General features: G+C 37.3%; 3 protein-coding genes across 3 annotated transcripts; 1 reads left to right on the top strand and 2 right to left on the bottom strand.

Annotated features, from left to right (window-relative positions):
- Window positions 1-6276: 6276 nt before the first annotated feature.
- LOC109045872 (reticulon-2-like) lies at window positions 6277-13192 on the bottom strand. Its single transcript, XM_042778974.1, has 7 exons — window positions 13072-13192; window positions 9746-9953; window positions 9124-9262; window positions 8597-8666; window positions 8346-8392; window positions 7983-8041; window positions 6277-7027 (listed from the first exon to the last, which is right to left on the bottom strand). Exons 1-7 carry the CDS (start codon window positions 13082-13084, stop codon window positions 6937-6939), a joined length of 627 nt encoding a protein of 208 aa, XP_042634908.1. The 5' UTR covers window positions 13085-13192; the 3' UTR covers window positions 6277-6936.
- A 1359-nt stretch (window positions 13193-14551) lies between these two features.
- Window positions 14552-19084, top strand: LOC109045868 (protein phosphatase 1A-like). The gene is made up of 6 exons (XM_042778973.1): window positions 14552-15315; window positions 15773-16344; window positions 17518-17635; window positions 17809-17923; window positions 18744-18807; window positions 18968-19084. Exons 1-6 carry the CDS (start codon window positions 14904-14906, stop codon window positions 18992-18994), a joined length of 1308 nt encoding a protein of 435 aa, XP_042634907.1. The 5' UTR covers window positions 14552-14903; the 3' UTR covers window positions 18995-19084.
- A 2546-nt stretch (window positions 19085-21630) lies between these two features.
- On the bottom strand, window positions 21631-25780 carry LOC109046129 (potassium channel subfamily K member 13-like). Its single transcript, XM_042778972.1, has 3 exons — window positions 25617-25780; window positions 24376-25195; window positions 21631-23650 (listed from the first exon to the last, which is right to left on the bottom strand). The coding sequence occupies exons 2-3, from the start codon at window positions 24761-24763 to the stop codon at window positions 22647-22649; spliced, it is 1392 nt and encodes a 463-aa protein (XP_042634906.1). The 5' UTR covers window positions 24764-25195; window positions 25617-25780; the 3' UTR covers window positions 21631-22646.
- Between the last annotated feature and the right edge of the window lie 839 nt (window positions 25781-26619).

Raw genomic sequence — 26619 nt, 5'->3', positions numbered from 1 at the left:
CAAAAACTCTGTCCTGCAACTGTTATCGGGAGACAGGTTAACTTTATTAGAACTGGAACAATCTGCAATGTCCCAAACCTTGTCTGTCTGTCTGTCTGCATCTCTCCTTGCATTCTGAACCCACCTTCAACGCTGACAAGTAATAGAGATGCAGTCAACGGCAGCCATATTGGACACCTGCCACGCTGTACAGCCATTATAAAGTCAGCTGGCCCCAGAGTGACCGTCCAGTGCAGATTTACAACACCACAGAAGAGAAGGGAGAAGAGGAGAGGGGGACAGTGGGGGATAGTTAGCATATAGTCCAACATTACAGATTTATGATTATGGAGCAGGAGGTGCTATGGGCCTCCTCCTTTTCTGCTCTTCTCTCCTTCAGTTGTCTTTAAGAGACAGAGCTGACGTAAGGAACATGAATAGCTGAGGTAACTCTGAGCCCAGGTTAGCGCTGGGATTCAATGTTCTTTACAGACAAAATGTCACACAAAGGAACATCAAATGTGTCTCATTATTGGTAATTCTGTGGTAAATCACATCATGCACTCAGGGGGGATGGGAGAAGCATAATTCAGAATGGGCTCAAGGATGTGCTGGGTTTTTATTTATTTATTTATTTTCAATTGGGAGTTTATATCTCTCTTTTCAGAATTTCTAGTTTAAGGACTATATCTAGCAATTCTAAGTTTATATCTGAAAACTCAGTATTGCAAGAAAATTAGTAATAATATAAAAAGATATAAAATAAAAAGATTTTTTCTATACGAAAGCGGTTTGTAAATGATAAAGCTATTTGTGTGTTTATGATAATGATAATACATTATTTTTTTTTTGCAATAGCCTATAAAAAAAAGCACAACGACCTGCATGTGCACCAGTAAAATAACTGACACTAGACACTGAAAGCTTTGCAAAGTTACAAATGGATGGTGGACACGCCCACTCTTACTTTAAGGTGGCTAGAATCATGGTATAGCAGTAGGTAATTAGCCAGTAGATGGTGACTTATGACTATATATTCATTTATCCAGACAACTGAGTCGTTCAAAAACCATTATTCATTCAGGAACCAAACCCCACATCACTCACTCAGAGACGCACAGTGATTCATTCTGCTGTGGTTTCGTTTGGATCTATTTAAGTTTGCGGAGCAAAACCAACACTAGCATGATCTTGCACAACACCACAAATGACTGCCCATGAAGTGAAAATGACAGCATCCGGGTCGAGCTGAGCAACTACCATGCAAAGAATGTGAATGCTAATGGATGGCTTTCTCCAGGTACATTATACTTCGCTGATTCAGTATGATAAAGACTTCATCAATCACAACTACATTGGGCCCATTTCAGTGGACAGTGAAATAACACATCTCTTACTTGCTGAGTCATATTTTTTATTGTCTAATGAGATATCAGATGAAGATAGATGAAAAGATATGGAGAGTCATTCATTCACCCATTGATCTGTGTCAGTATATGGGACGCTGCGGTTCATCATAACTTCCTAAAGAGATTATAAAGAGGAGCCAGACAGCTGCTGCAGAACTTAAAATCATCCACATTTATCTCATGTCTAGATGTAAAACAGCTGTTTATAAAGCCTATCACCAGTAAGTGCCTGTTGTCTTTTGGTAATAAAAATGCAGTAATGGAGGGACACAATAATTTATGGCTCACTTTAATTTGAGTGTGTTATTATTAAAGTATAAAGTGGTTCTCAACTGCTGGGGCGCAAGTCAAATGATGAGGCAAATGACTCTTATGAACAGGTTCTTTTTAATGAGTCAATGTAAACGAATCACCAAACAGACTAATTCTCACCAAATATCAACACTTGCTGACTACTTGTCTACTTACATGACGTATAGTGTTCAAGTAGGTGTGAAGACTACAAGTGTGGGTAGAACTTTTGATTAGGACACACTAAATCATAGTGTTCTAAAAACTTATTAGGGAGCTTTATGTAGCCTGCATATTTTGATTTTTAATACTTTGCACTTTAAAATACATTTATAAATGTCTGTTCAGTAGTCCCTATATAGCAGATGACACAATTTAATTAGGCCTAAGTGAGAAGAAGCAGATGTTTTACAAAATGCACATACTCATCGTGGTAAAAAAATATGCAACACTTTACATTTTACTACCAAAGTATATGCAATAACTTATTAATTTAACATGCACTATAAAGGTTTTCTTGACATCTTGCAATTTTGTGGACATGAGTTCCTGAACATGATCTTAGTATCTGAGTAGCTACTCTGAGTAGGTACTTCTTTTAAATAAGTAATTATATTCTATGTAGTATGAATGAGTAAACTAAGAATTTGGATGTACTACATTGGCCATTTTGTCATGTGACCTACCAGTGATGTGTCATTTTACTGTCATTTACAATTCATCTCTCCCGTGGCCTCATGGGATAGTAAAGTGCCCATTGAATGCACACTTCAGAATCTTGCCGGAAGTAGTGGGTCATCTGGAAGCTTTTAGCTATGAATACTGTGTATTTTGACATACTATATTCTTCACATACTGTTTTTTCAGCCACTATATAGTAGGGAAGTATGCAATTTCAGATGAAGCCATAGACTTGGGACAGTCTTGATAGTCATGTGCTGTCAAGTTTCAAAGACAGCAAGTGTCTCACCCAGTGATTCGTTCAGATCCCTTACTAAGTTCAAAACTAAATCTCTCACTGAAGTATGACTATAAGATGGGTGACATTATCAACAAAACATTTTACTTATTTATTCAAACAGACAGAAATATTCTAATGAAATAAATAGATATTCATGACAGCATCAAACTAGAAAAAAAAAGTATTATACAAATAGGAAAGCACAAAGTAATATCTGAGGAAAAACCTGAAGCAAAACCACTGCAGCATGCAATGACTTTGCTGTATACGAATCAATACAAAATGATGTTCTTTACAGTATACCATTTTGCTATATCTTTATTTCCCAGACACCCTTGTGATTTCTCTGCTGTTAAACCAAGCTATGTCAGGCACTCTTCTTATTGGATTTAAACTGTAAGAATGTTTCTCCCAACTTCTCCTCCTTTTCTAATCATTATTTATGAGTTTTTTCTCAGTTTCATTCTGGCCTTTGGAAGAGACAAGCTTTCTTTTTTCTTTGTTTTGTTTTTTTACAGGAGCCTAAAAATAGCATACATTTTTCTTTGTTAGTGGATGTGGAGGCAATTCAGTCTCGGACACCAAGATTGTGGAGGATACCTCTGGTGTTATAAAGGAGAATATGTGTATGCAAGTGTTCTGTTAACACTGGAGGCATCAAGGTGACCTATGGAGGGGGATGGTCACGTGAGTGATTGATTCTGCTCAATATCTCAATACGTCACCCCCACCCCCCCTCGCTCAATTGTCCTGCTATATCTCCATTTGTCCATCCATTCCCTGAAGCTTGCCACTGCACAGGCCTCTGGTTGTTTTTCTCTGACAATTTTCACAGCTTCCTCAGCAGTCAGGATTGCATATCTGTAATAGTGCTTCCTGTAACCTTCAGTACAATTGTCAAACCACCTAATGAACATCCTGAAGTAAAGATTGTTCCAATAATATTACAACAAAATGTTTCTGACACTCTGAATGAAAAAAAAAATGGCATAGAGCAGAAATTCAATATGAAGAACAGCTGCTCCATACAGCCACAGTTTGATTGAGACATTAGTGAAAGCTCCCTTCTGATAGCTACATAATCTCAACACTATTCAGTAGCATTCCGGATGGATGTATCCGCAGGGACAGCTATGGTAGTCCGAGATATTCCCGGTTAACATTGCTTCCCCTTCTCCCGACCCCTTCCTCTTGTCCAGCCATCTAGACTCACTCACAGACATTTCCTTGAATAATTTCCCTCTCTGCAGAAACAAAGAGATCCTCTCTCAGTGTGTTCCAGTGATAATCTGGGGCCATTGTGGCCTTTCTGCTCAGTGAATGAGATCATTCAAGTGACTTTTACAAAGCCAAAAAGACTGTAAGAAAGACTTTGACTCTTAATTGAAACTGCTCGCTATAAAATTACAAGTCAAGAAGGTCAGTAGTTTGCAAAGTATGAGAACCTCTATTTGTGTTTCATGTCTGTGTCTAACCGAGATGGGTGCTGTAAATGATAAGGGCTCTCAGCATAGAGTGTGCATCAATACAGAGAGAAAAAACACTGGAGTGTAATGTAAAGGCATTTGTAGATCCATTGATGGATTTTGTAGATCAATAATTTTGAAAATGAATTGTATTATTGTTGTTATTATTGATTGTTTTGTTATAGTCGTTCATTTCATTTCTGCCACTGTGGTAAAAATTTGTCCAACTCTGCCTTACCTGACCTATAAAAACAGATTTCTGTGACTCACCTTGCAATGATTTCTCCATGACGCAGTTCTTGCTGTGAAAGCACTTTCTCTAAAACTCAATTACCGCATCTTTGCCAGACAGCCACATGTACGACTAGTGAGAATGACCAGCACTTAACTGCAGTGCACTACTTCAACTTCTTTCCCATAATTCCGCTGGACAAATCCTGCTTTGAGATCATGTTCTATCAATTGAGAATACACAGCTTAGTGTTCTTTAATTGACTCAAGGTGCATGTATCTGTGTCTGATTCAGCTGAATTCTTGTGTTGTTTGTGTCTGATGGCTGCTGATGAATTGCGTGGCCAATCGATTCTTCACTTCATGTCACATTTTGAGTTATATTTTGTTTAGTTATTTATTTAGTTTCATTGCAGATGTTTCTGGGCAAATGTGAGAAGTAGAGCTCATTCATGCTGACGTACTCATTTCCCTCTGCCACTTTTATACAACCACAATCCCAAAACGTGTTGGCAGAATCATCTATGAGGATGTCATCTTGGAAGGTATGTTTATTGCTTTTTATGCTTTTTGTTTTTTGTTTTGTGATAAGTTATTGCTTATTATCCTTCTTATTTTTTTGCTTTTTGTTAAGGGGGTTATTTTTAATTTTGGGTGCTTAAAACTTAACTCACATTATGTACAAGATTGTGTGTGAACCTTGCTTGTCAAAAATTATGATAAATTACAAACTTTAGTTTTGTGTTTTCACTATTGTTCAATTTATTATACATCACTTATCTAAGCCAAAAGTGTATTTATGCATTCAGGATCAGTAGAAGAAGAGTAAGAAATAAATACATAAAATAAAATAAAAATGAAAGACTGACTCAAAGAGAAGAATGGTTTGATGATATGAGGAAGTTCGGGGGAGTCTATGTTATGCAATTTGCTTATTTAAACATGCCATGAAGGATATTTGGCTGCAAATGAAAATGTATTGAAAATGATGGTCAGTTCATCATATTCCATCTCTCTCTCTCTCTCTCTCTCTCTCTCTCTCTCTCTCTCTCTCTCTCTCTCTCTCTCTATATATATATATATATATATATATATACATACATGTATATTAACCTTATATAGCCTATAATAATCTAAAATAAATATTTTATATTTATCTCTTTTGTGATTGTACACATCTGAACTTCAACGAGAGTCAAAAAAAAAAGAAAAAAAAAAAAAAAAACCAAACAATCATTATAGCCATGCTGGAATGGAGTCAGCAGATAGACAATTCAGCAATGATCCAACCAGACAGAGCATTTAATAAATTTGAATAGCTTAATGAAGTGAACAACTTCTTAAATGTAATTTTTCTTCATATCCTCATTTAGAGATTTCCCACTACTGCCATCTAACAAACAATGACACACAGGGGCAGTTTAAAGCCAAAGTCAATCTAATATAGGTTATTTAAAACAGCAATGAATACAAAATGTTCCTCCGAGTGCCACTGTTCTTGTCAGTGGAGTATTTTTTTTCCCTTACATCCCTGAGTGTTCCTGCAGTGCGCATGAAACTGTCTTCCCATAGTGTGCAAGATGTTCTTTTCGTGCTTTCTAAACAGTCCCCTCCATAAATTTCGAAGCAATGTGATTTTACGGATGGTACAGATACTCTCTTAAAAGCCTGTGAAGACGATTACCAGATTTTGTTTATCACCATTCTAGCATGGAAGTATTTGAACATCAAAAGGCATCCTATATTTGTTTCTGTTCAGCATTAGATTGTCATCTGCAAACAGTATGTAACTGAATGTTTTGAAATTGCCGTTCCTAGGACTCTTCTCAAAGCATCCTTAGCAGCTGCTTATTTCCCACAAAAGAAGAAGCATTTCTGTGCAAAGCTGAAAATATATGATGTGATGCTTTGTGTGTTGTCAAATACAAAATAAGGCAAATAACACTGAAAACATGTGTTTACTGGGGGACATGTTGCACAAAATATGTGCAAAGTCGGGCAAGCAAAACACTTGTTTTAAAGTAACTTATAAATTAGTTTTGAATTGCTCTGTAACTTGAAACATTCAGTATTGAATATTAAACCCAAATTACAAGCATGATCCTATTGGTGATTGTGATTTTAGACAAGTTTAAACAAATTAACATGACAGAATTTCTGCAACATTCTGTCCTGACCCAGAACTGCTGTGATTGTATGGTGTCATTGTACCCTCTAGTGGACAAAAACATACTAGCAGCTGCCACTAGATTCAACTTTTTCTATGAAAATCAGTAGAAAAAAAAGCCTTGTTGGGCAAAATAAACTAATAAATATTACACAGCTGTATATAGTTTGAAAATTTGAGTTAAAAAGAATACATTACGCATACACCTGGACTTCTCTTGACTGAAGTCTGTTGTTTAATTCCTTTCAGAAGACCTATTGAAGGTTCTTCTAGCACCATAAGAAACGTAGTGTAAAACATAACACTCGTTCATAACCCCCAATCCCCCGACCCTGCTGAACTCGCCGGGCCACAGCTGCACCATAAGACTTTGTTTGTTCAGTGTACTCCACGTTTCTGCTCCTCACCCCCATCTCTCTCTCTCCCTCCCCTTCATTTAGTCTTCTGTTTATGTTTTGGTGTGGGGGCAGGAGAAGGTGCTGGGGCTGGTGGAGGTTTGGCCAGAGAAATCACAAGATCAACTCTAGAAAAGAGAAATGTGAAAGGAGTGGCAAAGAGAACAAATATGATCAATTAAAGAAAGTAAATCATTTTAGATGATTAAAGTCATAAAGAATGTGGTTTGATAATAATTTGTGTCTATAGGAGAAAATAAACATTTGGATTAATATACACTTAAAGGAACAGTGCACCCAAAAATGAAAAACTGCTGAAAATTTACTGATTCTCTGGCCATCCAAGATGTAGATGAGTTTGTTTCTTCATCGGAACAGATTTGGAGAAATGTACCATTACACCATTTCCTCACCAGTAGATCCTCTGCAGTGAATGGGTGCCGCCAGAATGGGAGTCCAAGTAAGCTATTCCAATCCTGTCCATTTCCAATTAGCATCTTGTGAAGTGAAAAGCTCTGTGTTTGTAACATACAAATCCACATTATGATGTTTTTAGCTTAAAAAAAAAAGTTCTCTTAAAAAAAATATGTCTGTGGATTTTGATGTGATTTTGATCTCAAACAGGTGGTGAACTTTTTCACTGGAGCAAATGCTATTGTGGATTATGGATTATTTTGATCAAAAGTGACTGTTTAATGTTAAAACACCTTAGATTTGTTTATTACAGACATGCATCTTTTTGCTTCACAAGACATTAATTGCTGGACTGGAGTCACGTAAATTACTTGTGGATTATTTAGATTTTTTTATCAGCTGTTTGAAATCTCATTCTGACAGCATCCATTCACTGCGGATGATTCATTTATGAGCAAGTCATGTAATGCTAAATTTCTCCAAATCTTTTCTGATGAGGAGACAGATAAGTCTACACCTTGCATGGACTGAGAGTGAGTAAATGTGAATAAATCTTCAGCAATTTTGAATTTTGGGGTGAACTATTCCTTTGAAATATAGGCTTTATTTTTTCCTGGCTCACTTTGAATCATCTTCATTGCGGCTCATGTCAGAATGATGAACACTTACATTTCTGTGACTTTTTCAACAAGTTTTTTGATGGCTTTGACAATCTTGTCAATCCTTCCCTGTCAAAAATGAAAACAAAAAATAAGTGTTAAGTCTGAAGTAGCCTATGATGTGAATCTATTTGGATAAAATAGTGAGATCTGATAATAAGTGCATTTCTGGTTGAGGGGAAGGGGCAATTCCTGATGTTAACTAACATACATCTATAGTTTCTAAACACATTTTGACCAATGCATATAGCCGAGAAAGCTTAAAGGTTGTTTTTTTTTTTTTTTTTTTTTTTTTTTTAGTTGTTGTTTTTTTTTTTTTTTTTTTTTTTTTTTTTAATATAGGCCTGTGTGTAAAGTCCAAAAACACACTTACCTGTTGAAGTTTGTACAAGAGTGGAAGAGAGAAAGCACATATCACACCTGTTCAGAGGTGAAAGAATTACTGTACATTAATATAACATTAATATAATGTATCATCATGACAAAGCAGTAATACTTGATAAGGTATGATCCAGTTCACTCTGACTAAATGTTTTCAGCTGTATTGTTACTGACATTAGGTCAAAAATAGCGTCAGCTATGATTGGTCATAAATCTTTACAAATTTCAACAGGATACCCTTACCTGTCATAATCAACGTAAGACCATTGGTTTGGACCCCCACATAAGTCAACAAATACAGGAACACAACAAGCTACACAAACAAATAAAAAAAATCATTCAGATAAAAGCATTATATTTAATTCTAAATCATTTTACTTTAGATTTCAATCATATTTACATTTAGATGCATTTATCCAAATAGATTAAAAGTACATTAAAGGTAGCCTATATATTTTTTATCAGTATTTGTGTTCACTGGGAATTGAGTCTATTGCTAGCACCCTGCTATACAGTAGGAGCGTTATGTTCTTATGCTAATAAAGGTCAATTATTATTTTCCAAATATGAATTTCTTTACTTTCACTTGTGCTTATTCTCACAGAACCTTTGCCTTTGGGAATGAAAGCACATGGTATTAGCTCATACCAGGACTAATTACGTAAGTGAGTACTATCCCCTGATGTAGTGAAAGTAGGCCATAAATTGCAGTAAAAGCATAAAAATTGCTTGGTGTAGCTGAGGTGAGATATTTAAGATGTGTGTGAGACCTTCGCTGAGTCCATGATGCTATTGATGAAGAACAGCCTCTTCAACTCGGTGACAGCCGTAGCAATCAGCAGAACGATTTGTTCCGCCATGCGAACTGTGTCCTCATCTGTCAGCGTACAGTCCTCATCCAAATATGACCTTTTTAAATAAAGAAAAGTGGACCAGCTGAGAAAGATTACATGTATTAATCCAGACTTATTTGAGATGCTTTTCCCTCCATCGAGCTCCTGCCAGATCATTCAACATTTGTTTTAAATCTGCATATCTGTTATGCATCTCAAGAATTAATATTTTAATATTTATATTTTAACCCATGATCAACTTGATATAGACTACATCAGAGAGAACTCATCCATTCAAACCAGCTTGCAAAAGAGTCAGACTGGGGGTCTGTAACTGTATAAGCACTATCACACAAACAAGAGTGCTGTTGTTTTCATAGCACACTACAATTACACTTGTTTGATTGTTGAATGAATTAGTGAACTAATCGACTCGTATGCAAACACTGACGAGACTACTCCTACTCCATCTACTGCAAGAGGTACAGTATGCATGTCAGTTACACCTTTAGGGTTATGGCTGTGTAGAAACATGTTATTTGTTTTACAGCATACTCACTGAAAGGGATGAGATCCATCACTGAGGCGGACAAGCGTCATGGCTTTGTAGAGTAAGCGTACAGAGAGGGTGAAGGCCATAATGCCCAAACCGAGGTTGGACAGGATCGTGATGGCACTGAGCTGGAACAAACAAGCCAAACCCACAACCAAACCTGTAAACACCAGCCCGGTGGTCCCCACATCCCGCCAGTATAACAGATCCAACACTATGGAGGGTAAGAAAAATTTATGTGAGATGTCAGGGAAATAACAGAGGCATAGTCAGGCAGAATAATGAAAAGATAGAGAAAAAGAGACTGAGGGAGAAATGCAATGACCATGCAGTACTACTTTGTAGTTGGTCTTAAAGGGGGACGCGGCGGGGGGATGTGTGGTGGAGTATTTGGGTGGTCATATATGCATGTTTGCACAGGATGTCTGGTCATTTTTTTTTTTGTGGTAAAATCAAATTACAAATGCAGATTTTCCTCCATCCTTTGAGTTAGGCCACAAACTTTAGTTGAATGGATTCACCTTAGAATTAATAGTTTATGATATTTTAAATAAAATATCCATTTTGTGTCTTTTCTCTTTTGAATGTAAACAAAATTATTTATATTATTTAAAAGTTTCATAAAATTAAAATTCAGAAAAAGGATAAGGAAATAAGTCTATCCCTCACTCTGGGCTGTTCGATTCATAGGCCTTTTGATTTGATAAAAGAAGGAAATTTATATTCACGCAGTGTTTACTCTGTCATCTTATTGTCCAAGCACTATTATGAAAATGACACGTTAATTATTGAAAAAAAAAAACTTGATTTTCCTGTGTCCCTTAATGTTGTTTCAGTTCAATTATCTCTCTGTTTCAAAAAGACAACAAGTAAGTTTCTCTTTTACCTTAATGTGTAATCTGGTAATTTATCAAGTTTAACAGAGGAGAGAAAAAAATAAGATGCCAATAGTGATGCCATATGTGAATATATAAACATCTGCATCTGTATTTAGAAATTTTATAAAATGAGATTGAAGTGTGATCATTACCCAGTATTACCATTGTTAAACTGTCTATTTCAATATGCTTTTAAAGAATAGTGATAATGTCATTCAGTCACCCAGTTTCTAACTTTCTTTGTGTAGAACTGATCTAATAGTAATGGGAGGGGTAGAGTTCATATAGTGACTACCCTTACCAAAAAGTAGTATACTTCAAGTTTATTTTATTAAGTATACTTAAGTAAAGTTCAAGTATATTTTTAAGTATACTTTATGTAGCAAGTATACAAATATCAGTGTTCTAGTAGTATACTTGTAAGTTTACTGTTTCAATACTCCTTGGGACTAAATTGGCCCACTTTCTAGTATATAAAAGTATACTTTTAAGTATACTTTAAGTATAACAGTAACAAGTAGTTTACCTCTATGTTTGTAGTTTGTACTGCAATTATACTAAAAGTGAACTTATAGGTATACTGATAGTTTACTAATTTAATACTTAGTACACTTTGAAGTATAGTCTCAGTAAACTACTAGTTTAGTAGTTTTATACTGCAAGTATACTCATAAGTAAACTTTACATCATACTTTAAGTATACTACTATGTCCCTATTTAGGTTTTAATTTGTATATATTTTGTTATATGAATATCTGAACATACAAAACATCCAAAGAAAGAACAGGGTATCTACTTGTAAACAAAAACATGTTATTCTAGCTTCATGCATTCTTTTTTAAACATTTTAATGTGGGAAAGTTTCATAAAAAATAGAAATAACATTTTGAACATAAAGCTGAAAAAAGACTATGAATTGGATTCAGAATGATAATCAAAACATAGATGGAGTCGATCAACACCCCAAAGCTTTACTGTAATTATTAGCTCTTCATTGGTCGACATTTTATTCCATAATGTTACAGTTCTGATGCTGTTTCATGTCAGATGATTGTGTTAGATTAAATGTGTTAGTATCTGTTGTTTCTTTTTCTTCTTCACTTGTGTTTTTTTTTTAATTCTGTACGGAAGATGTGTACTAGCGCCCTCTACCGTATAGCAATGAAAAACACGGATTCTAGGAGCACAAGTATAGCTCAAATATATTTAGACTTTTTTGTAAGTATAAGTCAAGTATACTTAAATGTCATTTTAAGTATATTTCTGAGGATTACATAAAGCCCATTTCTGAGAAGTACATAAAAAGTAAACTAAAAGCATACTTTCCTATTTTTAGATTACAAGAAGTATACTAATAGCACACTTGAATAAACTTCATTTTCATAAGGGTATCCAAAAACAAAATATTAAAAATAGGCAATATGTGCCTATTTGTGACAAAAAGGCCATGTGAAGCAGGGTGAAAACACTCGCACAGCACAATCAAAGAATGAGCAAGGCTCAGTGGAATATGAAAACAACTGCAAAAGGACAGAAAAGAAAAAGTGAAATTCTAAAATTCTCAAATCCACAGGAGTGGCCTTGAAGTTGTCAAGGACTTGACTGTGAATTGAAATTTAAAAAGTAAAAGTAATCTAGTAAGCTGACTCTGCCAGAAACACTTGTTGAAGCCACATTTGTCCAACAAAGCTTCGTCACATTATACACCTCAGGCCAAACATGTCAAGTCTGCAAACACATTCATTTTTGCACATGAACGTACAGCACTAATCTGAAACAAAAGTTTTTCTCTGAGACAAACACATGACATAAATAGACAAGAAGCCTTCGTGTCAGAGAGTGCAGAAAACTGTGGAACAGCTAATGGCAGTGTGCATTCACACGCCCCTTCCCCTGTGAAGCCAACAGACCCCAACAGCTGTTGATTCTGATTATCCTCCAAACGCAGGTGCAAATATGTGCTGTGGCGCACACTGGTGTAAAGCTGAAAGAGCCTTTATCATATCAGTCCAAACCCTCTGCATGAAATCTTCCACGTGGCCTTCACTCGTGCTAATGCAATTTATTGCAGCCTAACATGGCGGGGTCAGATTGAATCTCTCCGGGGAGACGTCTGCCAGCACTGCCAAAATAAGACTGAGAGAAGTCTCACCTCCTTCATTCAGACATCAATGTCTCCTTTTTTGCCTCAAAATCCTAGAGTCATGCATTGGTCGGCTCCGGAAGGCAGTCCATCCATTAGATTTCCCATCAGCCTGCCAAGCTCCCACTGGGAAGTCCTGTTTGATGTGCTGACCAGTCAGCAGTGTACACCACTCAACTTTAATCTGATCTCCTAACCTCCCCCCACCCCCCCTCAGTTACTGCCAACCTGCGTTTCGCATACCAGCACATTACATGTGTAAACAATATAGCTCAGGAGAGCTCGATCCCAGCGCAGCATAAGACTCTCACCTTTGCTGGCCATTTCTGCTGCTTCCACACCAAACCCCCTCTCCTCCCGGTGCTCCGCGAACCCTCTGGGCTTTTTTTGGCCATCCTAGCGTTGTCAGCAGAAGGGGCTGGCCTGACCTAATAATATCTCAACCTCTTGGACACCCCATCTTGATAAACACACATACAGCTATCCTTCCTCATGGGCCGTTCAGAGCTTAAGTTAAGGAACCTGAGACGTCAGCATATGTCGGTGTGTAGTGTAGTCTTTATCTTGAGGGAGATGGCTAACCTTAGATACAAGCAAATTACTCGGATGTTTCTCAAAGAGCGCTGTGCTTTATCTTCTCAAATGCTGTGAAAAGCGCTGGCCTTTAGCACCCAGCTGAAGATGTGTGACCTTGTGGGGACATTTTTTTAGGTCTCCATGAAGAAACAAGCTTATATATCATAAAGAATTAAGTGTTTTGAACATCTAAAAATGCAGAAAGGTTTATGTGTAGGGTTATGGTGTGTATATGGTAGAAAATACAGTGTGTGCAGTATAAAAATCATGGAATGTCCCCATAATGATACAATACAAGTGTGGAATACATAATTTATAAATATATTGGAAAAATAAATTTACCGAATTGTTTAATTTATAACAACAATAATAGTAGGTAGAATAATAATGTATGGTAATTTATGATAATTATTTTATAATTTATGATGATAGAAATCATATAGATAATATAAACATGATCATATCAAATTAAGGTATTGATGAAAAGACTAGAAAAAAATTAAAATGTTTTTAAAAATCTAAACTTAAATTATTTTAATATTGTAATCAAATTATTTCTTCATTTTATGTTTTTTTGTTTGTTTGTTTGTTTTTTAGGTTGCTTGGCCCAGCAGTGGAGTCAGTACTACAAATATCTGATGCAATAATCATTCTGCCATCAAACACATTTATTAATTTTTGTGTGCATCATTTCATAGACCCACAAAAAAAAAAGAGTTAAAAAGACAAAAATAGCCTGTTATGTAAGATTGTTTATGAAGGCATTTTTGATTTACATAATCCACTAATCTTTCTGAATCAACCTTTGTTAGAGTCTCCCAAGTTCATATTTGAATATGACATTCATAAATTCTCCTTAAGGCAATTCATGTTCTTTAATATGAATCACTGAATCTGCTGTAACATTAAGAAGAGTGTACTATGTGCCTTCTCTCTCTCTGTCATTCTCTCTTACTGGGCTACTGTGAAAATCTGTTATGCACATCAATTTGTGCATGTTAGGTAATGCAAAATTATCAAATGTTCAGCAGAGATGATTAACAGAGGGAGTTCGAGAGGAGAAAATGAGGAAGGGAGGGAGAGAGAGAGGCACTGAACATGTGAAAGAGAGAGAGCCACTCTGTGAAAGGATTGCATGTCGGTGTGTACAAAAAGAGGGAGGACACTGCGAGATGATTGGTGCATAGAAATAGCTCAGCCAATCAGAGAGATGACAGGAAAATAACGGGCTCAGACAGAGAGAAATCTTAGAGAGAGGAAATATCACTGACATATAGAGGAGGAAGGCAACAAAAATGGATCAAATTGGAAAGAGCTACTATGAGTGCAGATAGATTAGATCTCAGTGATATGTCTAGCAATGGGTAGAGTGACAGAAGGAAAAATCAACCATTCTACATTGGATCATTCGAGGATGCTTCAAGGTGCAGAATCAGCCTCTCGGGAGATAATGCTGTGAAGGCCCTGAGCAGCAAGACAGCACACATCCGAACCAAAGCCAGCAAGCTACAGCACAGGGTGGAGGCCGTGAACAGATACACACGAGTGCAGAAAAAAAAAAGACATCATGAGGACATCAAGGAAAGGAAGCGTGGAAATGCCTGCTTTTGTAAGGCAGCTGGTGAAGGAGACCGAGAAAAGGGTCACCTCCTTTTTCAAAGGGGGGCGAGGGGGAGGCGCAGGGGAGCTGTCTGAAGGCGAAGAGGGAGGAGAAGAAGAAGGGGTCATCCCTAGCCCCTACTTGGACCGACCGGTTCTGGACAAGCACATGCAAGAGGGCTGTGCCTCCTGGGGACTTACCTACGCCCTGGCCAGCATGCAGGGATGGAGAGCCCACATGGAAGATTTCCACAACTGCTTCCCTCAGCTAGGAGGGGAACTGGCCCGCTGGGGGTTCTTCGCTGTGTATGATGGGCATGCAGGGAGCGCGGTGGCCCAACACTGTTCCCAAAACCTGCTGGACCACATTCTGGGCACAGGTGAGCAACAAGCTGTCCTACATACAGTAGGACTTCTTGTATCTTTTTGGCTTATACTATATTTGTACATCGATAATCATACGAGAGCATGGCAAACCTCATGACTAAGTGGCTTTTGATGAGAAACAGAAATTACATCACGTGGGAAATCTTATTGATCTCTTTAGAATGGATCCAAGAGGATCTCATCAGATTGGATTTATTTGCAGACCTACTGTACATCCAAAGCCTCAGCAACATTATGACTTAAATCTGATAAGTTAATTGTGGCGTACAACATGTTCCTAAAGCAATTAGATGTTGCATAATGTCCTTGCAATCTTCTCTAATGAAGCTTTTAGATTTGTCTTTGCGAACATTCAAACGTGATCTGTTTGAAGTCACCAAAAGGCCTTGCACAGTTAACGGTGGACTAGATTGTGTTGGTTATTTAGTGACATAAGCTGTTCCTTCTCAGGCAAAATCCGAGCAGGTGAGGATGTAGAAAGGGTCACTGAGGGCATCAAGGAGGGCTTCTTTCTCATGGACAAACACCTTCATGCCATGGCCTGCCGTGAGGGGTGGGAACGCGGAGGGACAACTGTGGTTGCCACCGCTATCACTCCACACCACATCTACTTTGTGAACTGCGGGGACTCTCGGGCAGTCTTGTGCCGTGCGGGGCGGGTGGCCTTCTCGACAGAAGACCACAAGCCCTTCAGCCCCGGAGAGAGGGAGAGGATAGAGAACGCTGGAGGATCGGTGATTGTGCAGCGTGTGAACGGCTCGCTGGCAGTCTCCCGGGCGCTGGGAGACTTCAGTTACAAGACAGCTGAGTGGCTGCCAGTCACAGAACAGATGGTATCGCCAGAGCCAGAAGTGTCTGCTGTGGAACGCTCGCCAGCAGATGAGTTTCTGGTTCTGGCCTGCGATGGTGTGTGGGACACTGTCACTAATGAAGAGCTCTGTGCCTTCATACACAGCCGACTTCATGTCTGCACAGACCTGAGAGAGGTCTGCTCCCAAGTCATTGACCTTTGCCTCTATAAGGTTAGTAGAAGATTTCTAGACTGTTTTCACTCTGTTTTCAATTACTTGGTCCAAATCTATGTTTCTCCTCAAACCCCTGCAAGTCTCTTTTCCCATTGCAGTTTTGGGATTTCTGAATGTCTTTGAGTTCCAGCATGTGTTCTAGTGAGAGCCCCTAGATAGCAACTTACAGAAAATCTAATGCCAGCTTCACTGCTTTATTCATGTTATGTCATATCACTTTAAACACTGCAGAAATGTGGGTGAAAATATAAATTTGTTTATTTAAAAAGATTTAAAATATAATTTTGATACGGTTTAATTGCTTATATGACATAAAATTTTTGGTCTAAAAATTATATATATATAGGACTTGTCAAAAGTTTGGAAACGTGATTTTTAAAATTTTCAATGAAATATCTTATGCTTACCAGGGCTGCATTTATTTGATCAAAAATACAGTAAAGACAGTAATCTTGTGAAATATTGCAATTTTTATAATAACTATTTTCTATTTGTATATATTTTTAAATGTCATTTAAAACTTGTGATGCAAAGCTAAATTACTCCAGTCTTCAGTGTCACATGCTCCTTCTGAAATAATTGAAAATATGAACTACATCTTAAATATGGACTCTCTTGACTATGGCATCCAAAGCTGACTTCAGCCAGGCTGTTACATTACATAAGAGAAATACAGAATGGCCTTTAGGCTGCAGAAAAGGATATGCGCTGACCTGAAAATGTCAACATCTTTCTCTCCACAGTAAGCCAGATCTCTGCTCTGTCATGACTGCACTTTCGTCCACCATCTCAAAGCGAGGCTGTACTCAGCCACTAAGCTGTAACAGAGCAAACTACTTGTAGCCATGGTGTGAGCAGATTACAGCATTCTGCCTAGCATTGTGTTATGTGGGGATAGACAACCAACAACATCCCTTAGAAAAGAAGGATAAGGTCTGCATTAGCATCACCAATTCCAATCTACTTAATCATCAACGTGAGGTAGTTGTCCTTAGAACAAAAGCCTCAGGAGTGGCTGATAGCATCACGCTAATGCCTGCCCTATCTAAAGAAACATCAGAGGAAAACGATACTGCTGAGTTTAGCGATTAAATCAAATAGCAGACACATTATTATAATTTTCTTTCTTTCGTTTCCCTTTCTGAATGTCTTTTTATGTATTTCTAACAGGGGAGCCTTGATAACATCAGCATCATTCTAGTCTGTTTCCCTGGCGCTCCCCAGCTGTCACCTGAAGCACTGCACCAGGAGGCTGAGCTGGAGGACTTTCTGGAGTCCAAAGTAGCTGGTAAACCATCTGATTAAATCTGGCTTCTTTTTATGTAGCTTTTAAGATGTACATGACTTATGTCACAGATGGCAATCCTTTCAAATCATGGAGTCATATAACGGTTAAAGTAAATGGTCCTCTAGCGGCCTGCTTGAGGAATGAAATCATTGGCACACATGTTTCTTTGACAGAGATATTCGAGGAGCTGAGTGCAAGAGGTGATGAGCCTGATCTGCTCTCAGTTCTGACAGTACTGGCTTCAACAGTGATTCCTGGACTTCCACCAGGGGGCGGCCTTCAGAGCAAGTGAGTGCATGTTGTCTATCATGCTTTACTGTCTGTCTGAGAGAAGTTTGAAACTTATTTCACAGACTGACATGAACATTTTTAGATGCAGCTGTTGCATGAAATAGATAAATCACAGTTCCAGTGCTTTAAATCAGTTTATTCCCAACAGGATCTGTAATACAATCAGAAAACCTTAAATAAGCATTCTTATTCATCTTTCTACCATTATTATTGTTGTTGTTATTAAAAAGGCATTTATTATAATTGATATTCATTGATATTGAATTATTATTATTATTGATAAATATGATGGCTTATATTTAATTTGATAATGTAAGCAGTTAATTTAATAATAATAATAAATATTATTATTATTAACTTGTATAAAAGTGATAGATCAAGTGAATAGGAAAACCAATAATTTCAATAAAATTTCTGCGACTGGCTATATGGATATTCATATACTGCTTTAAAATATTTAGAAAAATACACCATTATTAATAGAATAATAGAATAGTTTTTGCTTTTTATTAGTAAGTTAATTTATTTTGAGTTAATTTATTCTTCCAAAATGCTTAAAACTTTATTGCATGCCATCAAATGGTACTCTCATGTAGTGACTCATGTTCTATAGTAACAGATTAGAAAATCATCAGATTATTAGATTATAGATGAAAGGATGTCATATCCCATGAACACAGCAGCTGTTCTCAGATTCAAATGTCTGTTTAGTACAGGCAGCTTCCCTGTGTAGAGCTCAAATGACATGTAGTTGTAATGACTGCTAAAAGAACAGTGGATTGAACTTTGAAATATCATAATTTTTTGACATTTGCAGACGGAACTGTATAATTTCAGCATACTATCAGCAGAAAGAGGTACAACGATCTAGATTAGCCCAGGTAAGCTTCTATGCAGATCCATTTTATATGTTATAATAAAATGTAATATTAATATTGCTTTTGTCATTACTGTACATTAACTTAATGTTTTTTAATATGACTTAAGCAATGTTAACGTAAGCATTTTTAATATGAATTCCTGTCGTTTGTATCTTTTCAGGAACTCAGTCCTACAGATGCCAATTAGAGACCATCTTACATAAACGCTTAATGGATGTGCTTGTTTGGGGATCAGTTTTCTGATCAGTTTTATGTCTTTAAAGATCTTTTTGGACAGCAAAAAAAAAAAACTACTTCCTTCTTTTTGTGTTTCATAAATTACGAAACTTACAAAAAGCAATGTTGTGCCACAATGCAGGACAATAATGACTTTATATAACTTTTACTCTTTAGATTGTGATACGTTCAGTATTTTCCTTACTATACAATGAGTCTTACATTCGACAATACTCAGGTAATGTGTTCAAGCAGTGACAACAAAGTTTTGGCATATAACAGGTCATTTTTAAATTGATACAATAAAAAATGCAGAACTTGACAGAACTCTCTGGATTCTGAGGAACAGTAAATTAGCGACAAGCTTATGCTGATGTATTAATGGAATAGTTCACCTAAAAATGATTTACTTGCCTTTACTGCTTAGTCTTTTTAGAAGCATGGCCCATTATTTTGTTTAGGGGAAAAATAGTCTTTTGTTTGATAAAAGGAAAAGGAAACAACAGGATACAGGTTTGGAGCAACATGATCTTAATTAAAAGCTCTTTCAAGCTTTATAATGGCAGTGAATGGGTGTCAAGATTTTAAAGCCCAAAAAAGTGCATCCATCCATCATTAAAAGTGCTTCACACGGCTCCGGGGGTTAATAAAAGCCTTCTGAAGCGAAGCGATACATTTTGTAGGAAAAATATCCATATTTAAAACTTTATAAACTGTAATCTTTAGCTTCCGCTAACTGCTGCACACATGTTCACGAGAGAGTGGAGTTCCAGCATATGACGTAGGCATGGCGTAAGCTCCAGTGAGAAGTGACGAATACAAAAGCACAGAGGAAAAAGCAAAACAAAATACTAGTCACGAATTATGGGATTTGTAAAGACAAATGAGGATTTGTAAAGAAATATGTCAGAGGATTTTGATATAAGCTGAGAAAAGACTGGTTTTCCTTTGCTGTAAACAAAACGTGGTACTCGCGAGACTAGCATATTCTCTCTGGAGATTATGCTACGCCTACATCATATGCTGGAATGCCGCTTTCTCATGAATGAGCTTATGACAGTTAGCTGAAGGTTATGGCTTATAAAGTTTTAAATATGGTATTTTTCAAACGCATCAATTAACTTCAAAATACCTTTATTAGCCGTGTAGAGCAGTTTTTATGATGGATGGATGCACTTTTTTGGGCTTCAACCAAAAAGCATGGAAGAACCAGGACACTTTTTAATATAACTCAGATTGTATTCGTCTGAAAGAAGAAAGTCATATACACCTAGGATAGCTTGAGGTTGAGTCAATCATTGGGTAATTTTCAGTTTTGGGTGAACAATCCATTTAAGAATTCACACCAAACTTGAAATTATAAAATCCCTAAAAACAAATTCCATTAAATACAAGCACTTTTACATGTTGGTTTATACAGGCTCATAATATAGTCACAGAGTGCAACTTTTCCTGTTTCCTGTAATACGCTCTTCTCTGTTTGCATGATCTGTACTGTGTCGCCTTACTCACCTTTTTGAAATTATGCCAATATATAAACATGTTAATATTACAAGACATTTCCTAATGACTAGCAAATGAACTGATGCAGTGCTTTATCATGTTGTGTAATGATCTTTCTTTGTGCACATTTTACAGATATTGTGCAATATTTGTGCTAACATAAAGGTTGAAGTTTGAGTAATAAAAACAAACAGATCAAGTCATTCATGAGGTTTTAGTTTATTAATGTCCATCCTGCTACATAAAGGGACTTTATGGCCTGTTGGTAATTATAGTCATACACGTTGTGAATGTGTGTGGCTGAGCTCAGATTTCAACACAAGAGTAACACCCACAGTAAGCAGTACCGCGGTCATCCTCAAAGGGGCAGTAGAGACTCGCTCCTTTGCAATTTGCTAACCTTGTATTTGTCACAAAGACGCCTATAGTGTCACTCAGAAACAGATTTAAAAAGCTCTATGAATACCAACAGGCTGTTGTTACACAGATATAAAGGGCATGAGTAGCTACATCTGAAACACATAAATGTTGATACCAAAATAAATATTTAACAAATAAGTACTATTTGTGTTTACAATATACAATATCTACAGAATCTATACTGATGACTTAGTTTGTCCTTTAAATACTGATGATACTATCACATTTGATCCCTTTTGCTAAAAGTCTATTTGCACGTATTTTTAACGACAGTGTATTACCTTTACTGCGGTGTATTAGTATTAATTTTAGATAATTTGTTTCTTATAAGACACTCTATTCTACACTGACGGTGAACAGTGAATATTACTGACCATCTTCCTTTGATTTGACAACTGACACTTGTATTTCTTCCTCTGGGGACTGTCTCTCTGTAAGTGCTGTGTCTACATCTGCCTGGCTCTCGAAAATCAGTCTGTTTTCTTGAAGAGCCGTTAAAGGATCTCTCTAGAAGCACAGTGTGATTGCTCACCACACCAGCCAATCACTTCAGCATCAAAGTGACTCTGAGAAGTAATGTTACCATTAAAATAACATGGTTTATTTATAATGATGTAAAAAAAAAAAAAAAAAAAAACATTTTGAAAGCCGTCTCCTCTTCAGAACGAAGACACTCATACAGTAAATGCTAACATTCACCGTCTTTCTGATCTCCAGAGGTAAATGGCTTTTTTAATCTGATCTAATTTGCTCTGCACTGTGCATTACAATGAATGTAGCCTACGCTTAACATCTTTAATAAATGCTAAAACCTCTGCTAACTTATTTTTCCAGCGAGCAGTTCTCAGTCAGGGTTGGGAAAAAATTCAGACCTGAAGAATTTGCTGTCTTTTAGGCAGTGAATGTGAATTTTAATTGAATTATCCAAAAAGTTGAATAGGAATCTGATTTGGAATGACAGGAAGAGGAATTTACTGAATACTTTTCAAATATATCTGTCTATTTATCTGACCATAAGACTTATAAAACTTTCCCCCACAACTTTCAACTAAGGCTTTGTCAAGCCAACATTCAAATTTTGTCCTAAAGGGATAGTTAAACCGAAATGAATGAAAATTCTTTCATTTACTCAACTTCATGTTGTTCCAAACCCATAAGAGTTTTGTTCATCTTAGAAATACAAATATATTTATTTTTATTGAAAGCTTCGAGATTTCTGTCCCTCCATTAAAAGTTAGTGTCACCAAAACTATTCATAAATTCATAAAACATCATCCATGTGAATTGAGTGGTTTAATCCAGTCGATTTATATGATGAACAGGTTTAATTTAGGCTGTTATTGCCACAAGAATATTATTCATTAAAAATATCTTCTTCTGTGTTTCGAAGATGAATGAAAGTTTGATGGGTTTAGAACGACATGAGCGTGAGTAAATGATGACAGAATTTTAATCTCATTAACAAATTTAAACAAAATGCTTTTTTAGTTAAAGGTTAGTCATATAGGCTACACTTATTTGAATTTCAATTCATTTTAATTCTACTTTCTTTTGATTCAAATTTGAATTACAATTCCGGATCCTGTTTGTTACCACAACTCAAATGCAATTCAGATTCAGGGATTTTAAAGCCATTCTCATTTCAGTTCTGAAAGTTATCTTTAATGTGCAATATCCAACGCCATCTTTGTATGACCGAGCTACCTGTCTACACTTGTCTCCTGAAGGCGGTTATTCATGATAGCAAAGGCGCCCACTCCACCGGAGAAGCCGTTCTGGCGAACGTGGCTCTGTCTTGGATTACCGTGAGCGGTCTCTGAGAGTTGCTTCTGTAGAATGGCCAGAGAAACCTTATTGGCCATAAAGTCGTTGACTGAGATCATTTCTCCAGACAGTCTGCGCCCTGTTAGATAACCTCCATCTGGTCCTAAGCCAACATCAGTCTCACTATTACAAACTGTTTCCACTGATGCATTAGTGAAGCGCTTTCCTGCCGCTTCGTTAGCCGGGGCAGGGTGCACAGCGTTGCGCTTTTGAACCCTCTGCCGGGAATGTCCCAGTGGAGGTTGGTGGTTGTGCCGATGGTTGGAAATGCATGGAAAGCAACAGCAGGCCCGACCTCTTCTTCTGTGTGGACGGCCACTGCAGGGACACCGAGCCCTCCTGGAGTCCAGTTTGCCGATGATCCAGTTGAGCGTCTGCTTGATAATGATGGAAATGACATTGAACAGGGAATAAATGCAACAAACACCCATGAGGATGAAGAGGCAGTTGCCTAAACGGTAGGCCTCCTGAGCTTTATAGAACTCCCGCTGGCTGCTCACCACATCCCCGAAGCCAATGGTGCTGAAGGCCACGAAGCAGAAGTACAAGGACTCAAAGTAGTCCCAGTCCTCCATGGCAGAGTACAACGCAGAAGCACTGCATGCAATCAGCAGGGCGGCGATGCCCAGAATGAGCATTACGTAGTAGACTGATGGTTTCCAACCTTCCAGACTGTCGTCCTCGCTCCTGGCCTCCTCTCCTCCCATGCCAGAGCGGCGCAGTTGTCGCTCGTGACACCAGCGCATGATGTAGGCCAACATCGTGATGATGCGCTCCAGGAAGAGGTTGAAGAAGAGGATTGTTGCTGCGCAGCCAATGAGTCCATAGAATATCAAAAAGATCTTACCTGCAATGGTGACGGGAGTGGTCATGCCAAAGCCTGGAAGGAAACAGGACACAAGTTCTGTTTTGCTGATGTATTTTTTATAAATTTATTCCTATTTAAAAACATATTTTATCCCTCCTCATGTCACTTCAAACTGCTATGGTTTTACGTTTTCTGTGGGACACAAAGTTTTAAAAAATATAATGAAAGTACACCAGAGGTTTTCAAGCTCAAAAGCTGCAGAAAAATACAATATGTGTGTCTTTTAAGTATAATTTATACTCGTGGGGACTCAATTTGAGTATTTTGTATTTTGTTGCAATAGCAAATTACATTTTACATCATGTCAGACCTGGCAGGGAGCATCTTGAGGTGGGGCAAGTTTGAAAGATTTCAAAGATACAGCAGAGGGGAATGTCATACAATGCAAATGTGCTTATGCATTGTTTTGTTTAGTTTTTTAGTGTTTTTTTTTTTTTTTTTTTGGAAGAAAGAAAATTACATAGAAGGAAAGTACAGCAAATGACATAAGGGCAAGTAAATGAAGTCATTATTAGCATTATATATATTTATCAGAGATAGCCAACGTAGGTCCTGGAGAGCCACAGTCCTGTAGAGTTTTGCTCCAGCCTTGACAAAAACTGTATATGATACTTTGAATGCAATAAAAGTCTCTTTAAAAGCATCTGCCAAATGTGTAAGTGTAAACTATGATTTCTGTAAATTCTCTTTTGCAGTTATGAAAATCGGAATGCATAGATAACATTATATGAACTCACCAATAGTGGAGACCACTGTAGCAACAAAGTAGAAGGCTCCTGAGAAATCCCAGCGGGGCCTAAGTTTGTCCACTCGGATGCCAGCAGCAAAGGCCTCCTCATATTGCTTTAGGAGGACATGCAGGGATTTCAGGTTTATGCTGTTTTGCTCCGTGAAATTAGCCAGCTGTTGGTCCCAGCATCTGTGAGCCTGCAGCTCAGAGGGATGCTCGAGTGCGGAGAACACCACCGCCCCACACAGCAGGTAGAGGAGGATGAGGGCCGCCAACAAGCCAAAACGGGCATTGTCTTCATTCAGGTGCAGTGGGAGGCAACAGCTGTTGCTGACATCTCTTCCACGTGGCATGACTCTGATCACCAGCAGGAAATGACAAGAACAAGCAAACATGCACAGCCACTAACACAGACACAAGAAAACAAACACTTTCAATCAAAACACAAACATAGACTTCACCACAATGGGCTTTAGAAGATGTATAGATTCACATGAAAACTGTATGTTGCTCTTGCATTCAGATACAGTTCAAAAATGAGGGAAAAAGTGTACCGGACAAAGTTTTTCATGTCCATTACCATTCTGCTGGACTCATAATCGCTTCACTTTCTCCAGTGGCACCATCGTACAAAGCAAGGTTATCAGGTAAAATGACACATGGTCCAGAAAATAAGACCTCAAGATACACCTTTTGGGTTAGCAGGTAACAGTAGGCAGACAAGCGCAAGATTGTTATCTTTTGCCATCTCACTGTCCAAGTATAGCTGGTGCCGCACCAGTCAGTAATAACATTGTGGTCTTGATGTGAAATCATCCTTGAGCTGGCTAAAAAAAAAAAAAAAAAAAAACATATTGCTACTTTGGTTAAAAAAGGATTGAAAGGAAATTTAATTAAGCATTACATTTAAGCAGTACATTAGTATCATATTTAATTAGCATCTTATTAGTATTTTTTTTTTTTTCAAAGATCACTAGATATTACACTATATATACACTTTTAGGCAGTGAATGTGAATATATACACTAGACTAGTTATATACATTCTGCATTTTTTGCAATTCTATTTTATTTTATTTTTTAAATAGCACTATTAAGACTTAAATTATTAAAAATGTATTAGATGAATGATTACTATCCACATACATGGTTGGCTATTATTAATGTTGGTCACATTTTCCAAATTTAGGTGATAATGAATGTTTGTTTATCACAAACTTTTAGAGTGGTGAAATTGAAGGTTACCTACCTGATTTAACATTTAATATTTGATGAAGAGCACCGCTGATGTCACCATAGTCCTCAAAACAATATTGCTATGTTAATGGACAGAGGTAAAAGAATCAAAGTGGTGAAAACATTTAGTTAAACTTAATAGGTGCCGTATATTCATGGCAAGTGTGAATCCTTGGCAGTCCGTGAGTGAATGATGCAGCTGAGGCGTAGTGACTGAGAGAGCGAGAGCGAGAGAGCGAGAGAGAGAGAGAGAGAGAGAGATGTCATGAGCCGAGCAAGCTATATAGGTAGTAGTTGTGGGGATTTTTGTGGGGACTCAAATCCTTTGAATCCTAAAAAGATTCTTTCACTGATTCATCAAGGGTCTACAGAAAGAATAGGCCAGTAAGAGCATTTTGTCACCTTGTTTTTTCAAGTTATAGAAAAAAAGACAACGATACTAGCTCAAAGAAATATTAAAAAAACAACAACAAAAACAAGTAATTCATAAAAGAAACACTAGACTGCAATTTTGGGCGTTAAGGGTGCGTACAAGCTCTGAATGCACTTGGTTCCTATAAAAGGCTGACCAGGCAGCTCACTAGGTTTTAAAACACATTCAGAGTGACCGTATTGATTACTGCAATTTAAGCTTTCAGGCTTCAAGCCCTCAACCATATAATCTTCAGAGAGCTGACACACACATTGGAAGGCAGACTTAATTTACATTTACTTCAACAGTTGCTGATATGAAAGCGGTTCATTGTAAATCTTCGCCATTAAAATGTACTTTTTTTGTAATTTGTAATACATTTTTAAACTTGGCATTTTAACTGTTAGCCTTTTTTTTTTTTACAATACATTTTATGTCATAAAATGAGAAAACATCAGTAATGGCATTTGCACGCAAATTATAGTGACCATGGTAATTTGTTCTTATGGACTGTCATGATAAATACCTAAACACTCACAAATCACCTCCTACCCCATTACAATCATCTCTCTCTGAAAATGCAACTTCAAGGACATTCATTCAA

The sequence above is a fragment of the Cyprinus carpio genome, chromosome A21 (assembly GCF_018340385.1).
Source record: "Cyprinus carpio isolate SPL01 chromosome A21, ASM1834038v1, whole genome shotgun sequence".
Lineage (NCBI taxonomy): Eukaryota > Metazoa > Chordata > Actinopteri > Cypriniformes > Cyprinidae > Cyprinus > Cyprinus carpio.
Note: the sequence above shows the minus strand (reverse complement) of the source record. Positions and strands in the feature narration are given on the sequence as shown.